The sequence below is a fragment of the Tachypleus tridentatus genome, chromosome 11 (assembly GCF_004210375.1).
Source record: "Tachypleus tridentatus isolate NWPU-2018 chromosome 11, ASM421037v1, whole genome shotgun sequence".
Lineage (NCBI taxonomy): Eukaryota > Metazoa > Arthropoda > Merostomata > Xiphosura > Limulidae > Tachypleus > Tachypleus tridentatus.
Genome location: NC_134835.1, coordinates 58,767,858 through 58,785,633, shown reverse-complemented (window position 1 = coordinate 58,785,633; position 17,776 = coordinate 58,767,858). Strand labels below are relative to the sequence as shown.

Here is a 17,776-nt window from a genome sequence, read left to right as displayed (position 1 = left end):
CTTGCTAAAACATTCAGTTGAGATTTGTCGCTGCTATTTTGAGCAAAATAATATAATTTGAATTTAAACTAGTGTTACACATTTATCTACTCTGGTGAAATAGATTCTATATAATATAAAACAGTAACAAAATCAAATGGTGACTTCCAAGTGTAAAAAGGTGAGACTCTTTTATTTTCTCCACTTTCACTCATTAGATCATCGATGATAAAATGATTTCATTCGTCAGACTGTAAATAATTCTGAAAACTTTCAGCTAAGCCTTCGCTAAATTAAAGGTTCAAAATATTTTGCATTGTTTTTCAATACACTGGTTGAAAATCACTACAAAACCATAAACATTTTCAGGAATAAGATAAATTACTTCACGATGATAGGTTAAAACTTTACTTAAAACCTTGATTTCTTTCTTTCTATTGTACCTGACATTAAACGTACAAAAAAAGGTTTAGTATATAATTATCTTTGTCAAACTATAATGAAAAATATAGTAATGTGACTCACGTTATATAAATCATCATTAAGTGCGCTTGGAAACCACCCACAATATCTTACACATTCGGTTCATAGATCATGACTAGGAGTTAGTTTCAATGGAATACAAGGAAAATTCAGTATCCATACAGAGGGTGTTAAAGACTGGAAGGATATATCGTTTGATATAAACTGGACGATAGTTCTTTTTTGTTGTAAATGGTCTGCGTTATTAAATCTCTGCATATCTCCTTATTATTAATTACAGTTATAAGACTGAATATATCAATTATCAGATATTTCATTGATAAAAAGCTTAATTTTTTCATGTTGATAAAATTAAGGATAAATTTTTTGAGCTTACACCACGACTTCCCATTATTGCATAAATAACTATAGTTTTAGACTATTATTGACCCACGATGTTATTTAGTATTCGTCCAATTAATCTCTAAACTCTTCAAAACAATCTCCTAGAGGTGGATCATTAGTCAGTATCATATTACAAAACAGACAAGCCCAACTTCTCTAATGTATCATATAATTTTAAACGAGCATATTCTGTTGGGAACGATGCCAAAGAGATATTGGTTTGATCTCTCTGGGGCAGATGTTAATGTGTCCGATTAATAACTTTTCATTAATTAAAGTGACATCTTTTATAATTTTGTTGTTATCATACATTAATGAATGATATATTTAACAGATATTACATATGTCAGTTGTGATTTGTCCTGAGACATATCCCTAACAACCCCAGAAAGAGTTAAGACAGAGTTTTGTACCTGACCTATCGCCTGGATTAAATTATATATTTTCAGGGTAAAGTTACTCTCCTTTCGAAACATCGTCTTCTACACTTGTGTCTCCACAACAGGCAGTTGCCGTCCATTCCACAAGTTTTATTCTTCTTCAGACTTTTCACAGTAACAAAATACTGGGAAATTTAAAGTATGTGTGTTTTTTTATTGCGTATCTAAAAATAAACATAAAACGTGGCAATGAGCAAAAACTATAAAACACTGATTTTTAACATATTGATTTTATTGTATTGGGTCAGCAGAGAATACATTTCTTGAATCGATTCAGAATAATTTTACTCTACCAAATTATTATAGATTTAACCGTAAGACATATCATTTATTATTAATTAGGATAAGGATGATTGTAAGAGTTGGAGAAGGGCAAAATCTGGGGAAGATTAATTATGGTATAATGAAATTTAATATTTTGCAACAACTTTAGACAAATAGAAAGGAAATATCAGTTCTCAATTTAAGAAAGCCAATTATGATGCCATGGGACAAGACTTATCATTAATGAATTAGGACAATGACTTAAACGTTATTATGTGGCAGATTTTTATTTCTGTAATAAATTGATTTTAATTCAGCGTATGATTGTTGTCAAAACAGGAAAGAAATAAAAGAGAGGATCTCAAATCTCACTGACTTACTGAAAGAAGATAAAGAAAAAGTTTAAATTGATAGATAAGTTGGAATATTATCAAAACTATGAGATGTCTTTAAAAATAAATTCGGATATCCAAACGATTATAAGAAGTAGTTAGCTGTTAATGCTAAAATTAACATTAATGTCGTTTTAAAGAAGGCAAATTTTTAGAATTGGGATTGGGCTCTTAAAAGATGCTAGATGGTGGAACTTTTAATTGTCCGTGGCCCTTGAGCATTCTGTGAGTTATGTTGAAAGTTACATAAATTGACGTTTGTGAGATTAACAGGACCAAAGAATAATTTCTTCAGGGTTTTAAAATAGTTTAAATGAGTAATAAGTGAGAAGTTGTATCTGGAATATTTCTTAGGCCGCTAGAGAACAGGTCGGTTTTTGAGAATTTAAAAGTAGTTTCTGTTATTCCATTTTTTTAAAGTATGTGATAAGTTAACCCAGAAATTAAGCGGAAAAATTATAGTTTGAGAAAAGAAGCTATTAGAAATCACTTACTAGAACATGAGAGCTTCAGTGAAATCCTGTGTGGATTCACCAAGGAGAAAAATTGTCCTTCTGATCCGTTATCTTTTCTATAAGTCGTCACTTATTATATGCATGAGAAAAGAAAACGGTGTTGAACTGGTGTACATAAATTTACACAAAATATTAACTGAGAAAACCATATCAGTAAACATTAAACATTGGGAAAAAGAGTAGTTAATTGAATTATGATTTTTGAAGAGAAAAAAAGGAAAGATTATTGTTAATGGAGTCGAGCCGCCTTTGTCATTTGTTAGTATTGAGAAACCTTATGGGTCATTGCCTAGGCATTTGTTTACACATGTACATTAGAGAAACCGATAGGGAATGATTATTAATCTAGTAAAATTTGAGGATTTTGAGCTGTATTGATAATGTTAGAACATTAATAAATGACTGTGATAAATTTATTAATTGTACAAATTTTTGACAAATGACCTTCAATTATAGTAAATATAAGGCAATGCATTTTGGTTCCCATAATTTGGATCATACGTTTAATACAGGTGGCAACTATCTCCATATTGTGGCTGAAAAAAACGGATTTTTGAGAATAAGCTACTTTAGTAATTGAAATAGTGCTCTACTGTTAGATGTAAGTTTAATAGAATTTTGGGATATATTTGTAATAGATCTATTAATTATAACTCAAAAGAGGTCAGTATCTCTCTACGCAAACCAACAGCTAAGTCTTACTTGGGATATTATATATCGTTTGACTCTCTATAAAATTATACTGACTTACTGGAAAGGGTACAGAGGAAGCTACTAAAATTATTAGGGTAGTGGAAAGGTCATCATAAAGGAATAGATTAAAATCTCCTATTTTTAATTGAGAAAAGAAGGTTACAAGATTATTTCGGGGATTGACAGCTTTTATTTTTCTGAATTGTATAAAACACAGACTAAACTCCAATTAAGAAGTTTTACTCTTATAGATTACGAAATGGGTTTCCGTTGGAAATAATAAGAAATCAGTGACTTTCTGAAAAATACTCGTAAAGTAGGCTTAAATATTTACTCTTCTTTAAGATGCATGCACAAGGAAAGTTTGGAACACTGAACTGGGCCTCTTACAAAAAAAAACACCGTGACTTCGTCTAACTGAGTTTCAGATATACCAATAAAGTTGATTTTGCAGGTTTTGTAACGATAATATTTTGATAATATTCAAACCATTAGTTCTCTGTTATATAATAATTTCAATTGCAGTTGAAAATAGTTTTATTGAGTCTCAAAACGTTTGTTTTTTCATAGCTAAACTTATTTTGTTGTTTTTGTATTATAAGTTGTGGTATAATACTTGTGTACGGTACTTATTAGTTTTAGAGAAGTCAAACAAAGGGATTCGTAGCTTGAAAAATAATGTAAACACTTTTTCCAGTCTAGTTTGTTTACTTTTTATAGTCCCTAGATGTAAACTTTAAAATATATTTTTTTTGCATTTTGATTTGACTTGTTTCTGTACTTTTAACGATTCGTATTACCCTTTTTAAATTAACAGTTTTTAATTATCTTTTTCTTAACACTCCTACGAAAAGACGTTTCTAGTCCTGATTTCTCCAAGCCCGTTCCCCTGGCTGTGGTTTCGCTAGATAGTAGATAGGGACAGTGGGAATCTCGTTAATCCATTCATTAATGGATTTAAATGGTAATTTCATTTAAATACAAAATTATTAGCCTAATATTAATAACTTTTCAAGTTGCTCTGGGGCCTATTAGGCCCCACTTTTCGTAGGAGTGTTAATTTTTCGTGTCCATTAATAAAAAGTAAGTTTTAAGCTACATATGTGCATATGGAATCAGTTGAATGTTACATATTTTCAACAGTTTACTACAACATTTTTTTATTCACCTAACCTTATTTACAAAGGTGGCTTTGTGCTTGAGGTTTCCAGTATTTAACACGCATTTAACAAGTGAAGTACGAATATCTGTAGAATAAATCACCATTTGCAAGAGTAGAATAATCTACTATGATAATCATGTCGTGTTAGAAAACTGAAATAATAGCATACATTTAAATTGTTGTTTGCTAATCTGTTGTTATGGATTTACTTGTAGTTGTAGCTTTTGTCTTGTACAATGTTGCATTTTTTGTTTTGCTTTCGTGTGTTGCGGTGTAAGAAATTCGCGGGGGTGAAAGTTACATCAATTTCTTCACAAATATGCAAGATATTAAAAAAATGATAAAATCTCTTCTTCTCTTTCAAGAATCCACATAAAATAATCCTAAAAGCTGCTCTGGAATTTTTCAGTAGATCTGCTGGGGTTTGAATAAAATATCTATAGCCATTTTTCTGGTGGCTTGTGAAACAACAATAACATGAAAACAAATAGATTAATTTTGAATTTTGTTTAACAATCGGAAAAACAATTTTTTGCTATTATCAATATTTTAGCAACCATAGCTGTTGAGATAGAATATCTTTAGTATTGTTTCAAGAACAACACTGTTTTTAAGATAGTTCTTCTAATGTGTTGTATTAGAATTTTTTTTATTCCTGGGTGAACCTTATTATGAAGAACTGTCGTGGTTCATAGTAAGTGGGAAAACCGATAAGTAATCTTTATATCAAATTTCTCTTCTTTAAGTCACAACAGCTATTGAAAAATAGTAACAATATATATTTATTTATACGAATATAGTTAGACTTGTATAATTTGAGTGGGTGTTGGTAAATCAGCCAATTATTTGTGTGACGTACACAACGTAGTATCTAGTTCATAACCATATTTAAAAACTATTATGAATGAAAAGAGACGAAGAATAATTGTACACTTGAATAGTTCACTAGTATAACAATAATCCTCTCAGCCAAATGTCTTGGATTCAATCCCCATTCATGGAATCATTATTTTAGTAAGTTTTGTGTGAGGAGGTTTCCTTTCTTTAAAAACGTATGTGTAGACATACTATGATTGCCAATTTGAATCTCCTTCGAATTATGTTTCTAATTCACCCATGTGATAATTACAGCAATAATTCTCATAGTTATTCAACTAATGAATTATTAGATTAATGAAAATTCAACTAATTTGCAGTATATCAGTTAGTCCATAAAACTTTAATGATGGAATTGCAAAACTGTTGTAAGAGAAAGCGAACATTACCGTACGCTCTTCGAAATTGCATATACTAAACTTAATTTATATTCAAATGTTGATAAATTATTTTTATTTTTAAAACACTTTCATACCTGCTCTCATTCTCTTTCAGAAATAGCACTTATTTTCTTTCGCTTAAATGGGACAAAATAATTTATTGTTAAATGCATAAGAATGCTTTAACGATCAGAGAGGTAATATCAGTATATTATGTGTGTGTGTTTCATTGAAAGTGAAGATCTCAATCAGCGAAATTTTATATATTGAAAATAAATTTATGAAATATAGACATTTTATTTACATGTTTGCTTAATATAATATAATAATAATATAATATAATATTACGTTTAAGGCAATTTTCAGTGGTTTTTTTTCAGCCTCAGGAATGAATGGTGAACCCTCTTGTGACACCAACGAAGGCAACACTACGCTGTCAGATGATCACCTTCAAGAAGATGATTCAGAACAAGCACTCAACCTGGTACTTGTTTTTGCAATTACTCCATTCTATCTTGCTTAAAAATATATGCATGTATTTATTTTTCTATTTTTCGTTTTGTAAATTGTCTCATTTCATAAAATATAAGTATCATTTCGGTTCCTTTCACCTTTTACAGTAGGAAAAACGCTATTTGAATCAAATATAAATCAAATAAATTCACGTTTTAAAAGAATTCTAAAATATTCACTATCGATTGACAAGAATATTAAATATTGAATTTTAACTTTAGTTTTAGTTAACGAGTCAGGTAAAGGCTTAATTTAAACGTTATTTTATAAAATATTAGTTTCATCCACAGAGCTAGTTGTTTCATCACGAACCGTAATAGGATTAATAAAACTTGGATCTGCCAACCTTCAATTGTATTACACTTGAATAAAATTTATTCAGAAACGTTTTCTACAAGTTCTTGCTGGGAGACATCGTACAATAGATTATTGTGAAAACAGAAATTCATATGTATTCCATATAAATCAAAAGTTGTATATCATCGTGAATATATTTTGTATTAGGCATTGTCTGACGAGGCCAGAGGAAGTGAAACAATTCCAAAGATTCGAGATCCACAGACATCGGCGGAAGGACCTGCTGTGTGTCTTAGAACTCCTCCAACAGAAACCTCCATTGCACTTCCTATTAGCAGTCTTTTCCTTACATCGTCCGCTACAAGTAATTTCTCAGCCGCAACTCTGGCGGCTGCTGCGGCAGTAAGCCAGTGTTCCTTGAGTCAGGTAAGGCAGAAACTTTACGTAAGAGTTTAACAGTCCACACTGCGTTATCCTTTCACTTAACAGTTTTATTTTATTTTGAATTTGTAACAAATTAAGATATACTTACAATAAATATTGTAGTTACACTGAATATATAATCAAATCTATTTCATTCTTGAATGAATATTCATTAGGAATTAAATTGATGTAATAGCGCATGTAAAACAAATTAGTATATTTCTTACGTATTTTCTGATAGGAAAGCGTCGTTTTCGTTACTGAACTTATAAACATAATAGTAGAATTTATATACTACATTGAACAGTTTGATCGGCTTCACATAGATTTAGTATATAGACGTAAGGTTTTGTTTGTTTTTGAATTTCGGGCAAAGCTGTACGAGAACTATATACGCTAGCTGTCCCTAATTCAGCAATGTAAGACTAGAGTGAAAGCAGCAAGTCATCACCACCCACTGCTAACTCTGGGGCTACTCTTTACCAACAAATAATGGGATTGACCGTAAATTATAAAGCCCACAAAGCTAAAAGGGCGAGAATCTTTGGTGCGACGGAGATTCGAACCCACAACCCTCAGAGTCGAGCGTTCTAATCACCTGACCATGCCAGGCCATTAGAGACGTAAGTTATAGTAACTAAATGGTTTTTACTATGAACAGTATGATATATTTTGTCCCACAATGACACCATACACAGAATAACGATATAATATTACATTTTGAAAATCCACGTTATTTAGTGGTTTTATGTTCGCATTTAATAGAATGAAATTATTTGAAATAAAACTAATAATGTAGTCCAATATCCTTCCATGCACTATTTTGTAAACGTTTTGTATACGCATTCTACAGTGAACAAGAATCCAAACAATAATGGTCAAGCCATGAAAATTGTGCATCATATAATACCGGTAAATTATACTCACCCAGCTTGTGTGATGCGTACGAAAACAAATTACACATTTTTATATTTGCTGACATTTCAAACTGCGTCATGACGTGTTATTATCTATGAACGTATTGAACAGCAGTAGCTATTAGAACAATGTAAAAGCTACAGACTTATGTTACAGATCGTAACCCTGATACGTTATCATAACTACTCTTAAGTCTCCACAGAGAAATATAACTGTTTTACTCAGTGTCATCTCTCTTCTTCTTTCAAACACTCAATTTCTTCAGTTTTTCTGTGGATTGACTTGAAATGTGGTTGCATTTTAATTTGTTCCAATAAAATTAGATGACTTTCCATTTCTTTATTCAGGTATTTTTAATGATGTTTTGGGGTCAAAGATTAAACAACCCGACAATGTATATTTTAGGCTCCTGTGAGGTCACATTTTCAGTAATGAAGATGAAAATTGGCATAAATATAAACTGTACGAGCCCGAAACATTAACATTTAAAAAGAAAAGTTAGATTTGCGTATTTTGAGTTCTTTTATAGGAGTCAGAACTCACAAAAAAGCATAATTGTGGGTTTTGGGTAAATTAATTAACTGCATTTTGACCATTGTTTATAGGGTGTGATGCAAAAATACTTCTCTACACGTTACACACATTGAAGATTCTTAACAATTACAAAAGAGCATAATATTAAGATGCGTTTTCTTAAATATTACTATAACTACTTCAACGTATTTCGACCCCTTTACATAGAAATTGGAAAAAAGCTATTTTCCCACAGGTTACAAACAAAGTTACAGATAATTCTAGAATGCTTATCTTTTGCTCAGTGTTTCGACTAGGAAAGCAAAATTTTGGGTTTACGTGAACTATTTACGTGCTTGTCAACCATCTTCATGCTGTCTTTAAGCAGTAATACAGACACTTTCCGTGTTTTTCTTTCCTTATAACGAATTTCTTTTAAGGCAAATTTGGTTAAGTTTAGATTGCATATCGGAGATATTTATTCGCCGTTGAATGTGGGCCTCTAATTTAAACGATATTTATTCAGTGATTAATCTTTGCTTTAATTAATTAATTTTCTCTCTAAAAATAAGGGTTGTTCGTAGATAATATTTTCGGTTTTCATATTACACACGTCTGCTATGATTTTATTGTCTTGAATTTTTACTCGTTCTATAGTAGTTCCTGTACGATAAGACCGAAAATGATATAAGTTTTTCTCCATCCAGTAAATTTTTTTACAAAAACCGTCACATGTACTTTTTTATGCTCAAAATGTTGACAATAACTGGCTAAACATTCTCTGGACCAATCGCAACGTGAGAGTTTTATCAATCGTTCTAAAACCCAAATATTACAAACGTAATGATAACACATTTTACTGTGGTAAACAAAATAATAATTTGCTCTAAATAACAGGCTTTTTCCTTCCCGATTTGTAAAAGAAAATCATTACGCGGTAGAAAAAATTAATGTTAGTTTCAATATCTGCGTAGATGGATTATGGAAAATCCGTTATCAAAACCAAAACAACTCTTATGAAGTTTAAATTCACAGGCCTGTGTAAACGTATGCCACTAGTGAAACAAGTTTTCTTGACAGGCAGAGTTGATTACCAAATAGTAATTGTGGGTTAAATGTACTTTTAAAAATACATTGTAAACAGTCGTATTATTACTACGCTTGATAAGTTCAGATGATGTTTCTTTCCTTAGTCTATAAATAAAAACTTAGCACTCAATAACTTCCAGCCAGGTTTTTTGGCCATTTCGAGAATCGTCTCTACGAACAGCATGCAAATAGAGACTTTAAAATAGGTGCACGTAGTGAAGTTTTCAACACCACATGTAGTTTTAGTGAACCAATATGGCGAAGCTCTCGAAAAGATAAAAAAGTACGTCGTACTTATAAAATATCTTGTTGGAAAGTGAAAAATACTTCCTACGATTTCTGTACCACAATGTGCTTATTGGCTTAATCGTTGATATGGTTAGTCTACAGAGTTTCTTTCTGAACTCGTAGTTAAAGAATGTTTACTTTCCCTTGTGACTAGATTACATACCACAAATGAAACCCTGTCTCCAAAAGTCTCAGTTCTTTACCTTTACCAAATATGCTATTTTACATCATTTTAGAAACTAAAAACAGGTCGAAAAATTAACAGGCACATGTTAGGAACTGCATACACATAATACAATATAGAACTCATATTTCGTACTTCGTATAACATGTGCACAGATGCAGAAATCAAATGTAACAAATATATTACTATGAGTCTAACAAGCATAATCAACTAATTCGCCGTATACACTATAGGGTTTCTATAAATGTATATTCCTAAAGCTCGCGTAATAAAAACCACGAAGACTTTATATTTACGTATAAAGTTTCCTTCAAATTATGTCTTCATGAAACACATTATTGTTGTCTCCACTGAAATATTAAACGTCATTATTTTTAATAGAAGGTGATGTAATTTTTTTTCGCTAATGGACAGTTTATACGCAGTGTCACCGCAAAAATCAAGTTATAAATTTTAGCGTTATCATTCCTTGTGTTTGCAGAGAAAACAGTGGAGACAGAATAATTACGTCTCAATACGTTTAGATGTTGGAGATACAACGTGTGGACACTCAATAAAATTCTAATTTGTTACTGCCTTAATATTTCATTTTGTGGGTATTTGTAGCTTGTACTGTCTAACGATGATAACCTCTTTAGCTAAACTTCATATGGTTAAGGATTGTTAAAGATATTAATAGCTACTTTACCGACGTTTGGTTCTTTCAAATCGAAACTCAGTTTAAGAAGATGGAAAAGGATGTCTGTATCTGAAACTACAACGACGATCAAATGATCCTTAGCTTCATAAGTCATGTTTCATATCTCAAGAAATCAACCAAATTTATCTAAAGTGGACTAAAGCAGACAACTATGATGTATATCAGCTCACTGAGAAGCAGAACCATACGGGCCGGTATGGCTAGGTGGTTAAGACATTCGACTCGTAATATGAGAGTCACAGATTCGAATTCCCGTCACACTAAACATTCTCGCCCTTTCTATCATGAGGGCGTTATAATGTTACGGTTATTTTCACATTTCGTTGTTAAAAGAGTAGCCCAAGAGTTGGCGGTGGGTGGTGATGACTAGCTGCCTTCCCTCTAGCCTTACACTATTAAATTAGGAAGAGCTAGCGCAGATAGCCCTCATATAGCTTTGTGCGAAATTCAGAAACATAAATCTGAATCTCATCTTGAGTCAATTTTTACTTTTCTAGATTAATCACTTAAAATCCCATGTCTAATCAAACCACAAAATTACAATGATGATAGAAAAGGATATAAACAACAAAATGTGTCTGTAATATTATAAATTTTCCAAATGTATTTAATGATATTTGTAACATAAATTGTACTTCAAAAATACATTTCAGTACGAATATAAGCTTAAACCGTTTCGTTTCACTTTAGTTATTTGCCGCTACTTCTCAAGCACAACCATCATTTCAAATACCATCAGGCCTTATTCAGCAACTGCAAACACTAAAGGTACACAATTTATTATTACTTTTACATCAGTTACCATTAGTTATGTTATTTCTTGGGTTTAATAAGTGTTTTGTCTTCAGCAAGTCATTTATATGGTGTGTGATTCAGTTATAGATGTTTGATCTTTGATGTACATGTCATACTGTTTATGTTCCTACTAAAAAAATTTGACTCGGAGAAAATTCATATTTTTAGTAGTTATAACATGTTTGTAAAAAACAATAACCTGATGGCAAGCAAACTATTTTCCGTAAGGAACGTAAAGAAATTTGAACAAAATTTTAAATTTCCCTTCTGTGCTTTTGCTGAATTAAATAGAAACTTAAATTAAATTCCAAAAATCGGAGTGTCAGACATTAAAAATTACCGATTTTCTGCGCATTCGTATGGACAATATATTAACATTAATAAAATGTAATGCAACACACACGAACTCATACAAGCATACTTATATTTTGTCATGAGTTCGAAAGACAACCTAAGTGATAATAAATACATAAGTAAGAAAACTCGACTTTGAATTTTATTCATATCTGAACGTGAGACTTGCCGCCCTAAACATTTAGGCCCAATTCAGTGTAATGAAAGGAAAGCCCTTCCAGGTATTAAGAATTGTTATTCTAATTCATTTATCGATGTAGTATTAGGAATACTGTAAACACTTGTATGAGCCAACTGGAGGAAATATTCAATTTACAAAAACGACAAGTATGTGAACAACAGACATTGCGAGAGCACCAGCTCATTTGTTATTTTCAAACCTGAATAAACTAAAAATTTCCTATTCGTGTCTTTCTTTTATATATATTGTATATTGTAGAACTCAATGGGTAAAACATTAACCGAGCTAATACCTGTCTTTCTGCACATAAACCTTGTTTGAAAGGATGGTTTTCACACAACCCACCGGTGTCGTGATAGTCTTCTAGTGATACCAACACGACTCACGTGTATCGCACTCTATTTTATTTCTAAATGGCCACTTATTGGCTGAAACACAACGGCTTCATATACAGTTTTTTTATGTTTCCTAAACCTGATAGTTGCATATAGTATATAAAAATAGACTAAGCAAATAACTTTAATTAAATTTAAACGGACACAACAACAACAAAGTGAATTTAGCAACAAATTTGTTATTTTGACACAGTAAATGTAAAAAAAAAAAAAATTTTTTAAAGCGAAATGTTATATAAATTTTCCATCTTACTGTTTCCAAAAGACATTAGAAAACAAACAAATCAGTTCGCCATGAAAATAAAAATAATGAATAGCAAGAAAATAGTACAAAGTAGCAGACATTATTATAGGTATAATTAGAAGTTACATAACCTAACGTCTTTTATTGAAACAAGTAATGCAGGGCTAACTTTTGCAGCCATTATCTTTCTTATTTCACTGTAGCAGCCAATGTATCTTTTACTAATTATTCTGTTAGACTTGTCTCTTTCAGTTTAGTCTTCATAGTGTTCTGTGTATTGGCTCTTCGTGCCCTTGGTGTTATTGCTGCTTGGATATTAACTTGACACAGTGATTCAATTATTGATTTTCGAAACTCATGCATTTGTAGTTCTTTTGTGTGTAATTTATTAAATAACACCAAAGATGTTTAGCAGAAACTCAAAGGCAATCTTATTATACCATTTGATACTCTTTCTAAGTGGCGAGAAATAACTGGATATTTAATCAGATATGTCTATTTCTTGTTTCATGATATTTTAATTTATAACTATTTCTGGTTGTTTGACATTCACATCATTGATTCATGCTGCGTTGGTAACATAGGCACATCACGTTTGTCCGTCCATTTTGCAATCACAGTACAATCATCTTGTTCGCAACCTACCATTTCTCCCTTCTTTAGTTTTGCACTTATAATTTCCTCTAGGTTACCCTTTATGTTCGCTTGTTTGTTTGTTTTTTTTGAATTTCGCGCAAAGCTACACGGCTTTCAGTGTAAGGCTACAAGGAAGGCAGCTAGTCATATCCACCCACCGCCAACTCTTGGGCTACTCTTTTACCAACGAATAGTTGAATTGACCGTCACATTATAATGCCCCCACGGCTGAAAGGGCGAGCATGTTTGGTGCTACGGGGATTTGAACCCGTGACCCTCAGACTACGAGTCGAATGTCTTAACCACCTAGCCATACCGGGTCTTATATTCGCTTGTAATGTCTCCACAAGGTGAGTTTGATGCTTCAGCAGCTCCTTTGCTAAATCTATTGATGTATAGAAATTATCTGTAGCGATTGTTTTCTTTTCATCTAAATAGTTTTTAGTAAGATCAAGGACTATTTGAGTTGCATGGGTGAATCCATCCAAAGGACGTCGTCACTGTTGCTGTGTGTCATCTCTCCTAGCAAAAGCACAGTTTATCTAGGCATAACTGTGAGAATCACATAACTCATACACTTTCAAACCATATTTATGTGCCTCCAAGGATTATATTGACGAAACACTAGACGACCTCGCCTTGGCCCCATTGTTTCATCATCTGCAATGCTTTCACCTGGAATATTGGCTCTTGTAAAAATGTTTTCAAGAATTGCAAGTAACCTTTTAATTTTTCCTGAACAATGTTTGATTATCTGCAAAATTAACAAAATGTAATAGTGCTTGAAACCTATTTCTTGACATTATTTGTGTTGCGTAATAATCCCTGTAGAAGAGATCTTTCTACCAGTAGTAAGCAATCTCTGTGTATCTCACGAGTCCCATATGCATAATAATTCCAAGAAACTTCTTTATTTAATTACAGTTAGTGCCTTTCTACATGCTTACCTTTGTCTCATCAGCTGCCTTAGTTTGGTAATAATTGAGATTTTTTGTTGAACTATAAGATTACAAATTTCACCATTGACCATAAGTTCAGGCACATCGAAAGGCGTTACTATAGCATTTGTAGATAATCCGGAACTTGGAACAATAAATGATAAACATTTTTGGATGGAACTGTTTACTGGGCGCTATCCATAAGATGTAATGTGCTGCTGAGTATTACCATTAGTTTGAGCTTCAGTTTCAGACTCTGTGTTTTTAAAATCTTCAGATGTGAAGGTTTTTCCATCTTCTGAATTGGAAGTTTTGTCACTAGAAGGTTCATAATCTGAATCTTTATTATCTTTATTTTCAGTATCTGAATTTAACTCAATTTCCGAAGAATCTGAGTTTAATTTTCTTCTCTTAAAAGAATAAAAAAATATTTACTAGCACATCAGATTGGTTGGAACTCATATTTCAACATATCTTATAGAAAAACATCAAAAATATTTGGAAAAGAGAATTATTATACATAGATTCGTATGCAAAAAAATGTTATGCTTCTAAAATTCAAGCACTACCCACTGGTTGGTCCTGTGGGACAGTAGGACTAAATGCATTCTTAGGTCTCAAGCGACCAGTCCGTGATTCGTGGGTCAAAAATGACCTTTACACCATCATTGATTCATACCTAACATGATATAAAAATGTTACACTCTTCCTAAACAAAGTACTTGTAAAATGACTGGTGGGACCCTGGAAAGTATCGGCGAAATAGACTTGAGAGCCTACGTGTTAAACAGTTTGCTCTCTGTACAAACGTTTGTGTTAATTATTTGCCTTTTTTGAAGGTTTTCTTGTAGTTAAGCACAAAGCAAAAAAATGGGCTATCTGTGCTGTGCCCGCCACGGGTATTGAAACCCGGTGTCTAGCATTGTAAGTCCGCCTTTGTTGAAGATCAGATACTCTGTCACTGCTAATAAATCTCTACATCACTTTACCATGTTTGTTGAAGATGTTTTAGTCAAATTTAGGCGCCTTGTATGGAATTCATTAGCTGCTTCGTGTAACGTTATTATTGTTTCCCATAATGTACCATTTCAAGCCTTTACATTTCGTACTTAGTTACTGCTAAAGAAACCAAATAACAATTTAAGCATTTTTTCACTGACACCTGTAAAATAATGTACACATAATTTCGTCGATTTTCTTATCATAAAAATAAATCAATATTAAACATAAATCTAATATTCAGCGATGAGGCTTTTATACTTTTTTTTTCAAAAAGTTTTAAAATGTATATCAATTCTAAAGAATAGAATTGTAAGAAAACATAGCAGTTGGAAAACAATTCAGGATATAAATAAAATATTTCATACAGTTAATATCTCTCTTGCTGTTACTGAAATGTTCTGCGCAAGAAGTTTTGGTTTGAATTTCGCGCAAAGCTACACGAGGACTATCTGCTCTACCGTCCCTAATTTGGCAGTGGAAGACTGTATGGAAGGCAGCTAGTCATCAGTACCCACCATCTACTCTTTTACCAACGAATATCGGGACTGACTGTCACATTATAATGTCCCTACGGCTTAAAAGGCGAGTATGTTTGATGTGACGGAGATTTGAACTCGCGACCCTGAGATTACAACTGTCTTAACCACCTGGCCCCGACGGGCCGTGCAAGAAGTACAAGTAACGTTAACACTGTTTCTTTAGTTACGCACATTTACTTCATGTTAGAAGAACAAAAACTATTCTAATGTCACCAGTTTATCTTTGTCAAATGAATTTAAAATAGTTCAAGTCTCTCAACATAAATTTAGCGCTATTTTTGGAAACAATCTGCAGTCAAAACATTAAATCTTTTAAATGCATTATTTGCAAGTAACATATTGATGAAGTGTTATGTGTTTATAATGTAGCTGACAAGTGTATTAGTGAAGATATATTTATATAGTATAGTTATTGGTATAATTAGATATATTTTACTGTAGTATCCTACTATTAATATGCTCTTCAGATTAAGTTCTATAATATTTTTATTGATATTGTGGGGTAAAACCTAAAATAAGGTGTTTGTTTAATCTTTTGTGTTCCCACTATGCATAAAAGGCCAGCTAAACTAATCAGATGGAGGTACTGAAGAGAGTTTTAAGGGAAGAAATGGTAATTACATATCAAACCCCAAAACTAGGAACTGTCAGTTTTATTTTAGTTCAAATAGTGTACGTTGACCATTGATAAGTTAAATCCAGGAGCAAAGGAAAATATTTTGAAGAAGGCTTCAAATATGGATCATTCCAAACGTATTAAACGAAAAACTATCACTAAAGTACCTGACCTGTTTTTATCAAACACGAGAAAACTGACACCGACACTCACCTGTTTCTATCAAATACGAGGAAAGTGACACTGCAACTCACCTGGTTCTGTCAAGCACAGGGAAACTGACTCTGACACTCACCTGTTTCTATCAAACACGAGGAAAGTGACACTGCAACTCACCTGTTTCTGTCAAACACGAGGAAACTGACATCGACATTCATCTTTTTTTGCATGTTCTAGTCTGACAGCGTGAAATGTTGATTATTCAGTCATCAGGTTCTGGTGCTGCTTTACTATGTGTTTATATACTTTTGTGACCTCTTGTTATTCCAAGAAGTATGACTAGAAATGGAAATAAAGCTCAGATCAATGTAACAAAGAACTGTTAGGCATTGTATGCTCATCTTGTCTGTTACCTGGTGTTATTTAACAAGTGTTCCATTAGGTACTGAAAAGGACAAACTACTGACAATTGTATCAGACAAACCAGAGGAATTAGGTCAAGTTTTTGGGTCAAATAAGTCAATCTTTTAGGAAATATATTACTAGAGGTGGAAGAGACTCATATAATAAAGAAAATTAAAGAATGAATATTTTATATAGCAAGAAATTTCGCTTCAACAATAAAAGAAATGAATAAATTAACACCAACAGAGAACAGTCTGCCAAACAATATTACAGTAGGGTTAACCATCAAATGTAGATCTTATTAGTTTCAAGGTATCTCAGCCAGATATTTCGTTATCTCTTGTACCAAGCTGACAGAAGCGTGACACGACAAATATTAACATTCAGCTCTTAATACAAATACATATTTATTTAAAAAGAGAAAAAAAAGATGTTTATTAGTAAAGATAATATAACAACAATTTATATAGACATGCTTAAGCTTTGTATAGCTTTTGACTCAGAATTTTGCTGATAACAATCAGACAGACGTGATAGACAAGGTGTTTCCAGTGGCATGGTATAAAATTAGACTTTAAGATGAATTTTTAGCATTCTAACTGTATTATAACATTGAACACGTGATATAATAATGCTTTATAGTGCATATATAATATGGTTACTTAGCCTGGCATGACTTGGTGGTTAGGGCACTCGATGCACTATCTTCAAGTCACAGGTTCGAATTGCCTTTACCATCAATGCCCACACTTTCAGTCATGGAGTGTTGCAATGCAATGGTCAATCTTACCAATGTTTTAAAGTAATTCAAGAATTTACAGTGGATGGTGTTGACTAGCTGCTTTCCTTTTAGTCTGGAAAACCAGTGATGGCTAGTGCAGATAGTGCAAAGAGCTTTGTGCAAAATTTAAAACACGCCGAACAATGCCACTACAATTTTTAATATGATTTTAACCTGCCTTTATCTGTAAAGATACAGGTCTAATTCTCGTTGGATAAGAAAGAATTGTCTGCGAAAT

At 32.3% G+C, this 17,776-nt stretch overlaps 1 protein-coding gene across 2 annotated transcripts in view; it reads left to right on the top strand.

Annotated features, from left to right (window-relative positions):
- The window catches only part of LOC143232233 (uncharacterized), a 126,252-nt gene that overhangs the window by 80,590 nt on the left and 27,886 nt on the right, over positions 1-17,776 (top strand). Inside the window, exons 3-5 of one of the 2 annotated variants that reach the window (XM_076467393.1) lie at positions 5,949-6,052; positions 6,586-6,804; positions 11,184-11,261. In XM_076467393.1, coding sequence (XP_076323508.1) covers positions 5,957-6,052; positions 6,586-6,804; positions 11,184-11,261 — 393 coding nt within the window. In that variant the 5' untranslated portion in view covers positions 5,949-5,956. The remainder of the gene's footprint in view (positions 1-5,948; positions 6,053-6,585; positions 6,805-11,183; positions 11,262-17,776) is intronic. The other variant, XM_076467394.1, reaches the window with a different exon arrangement.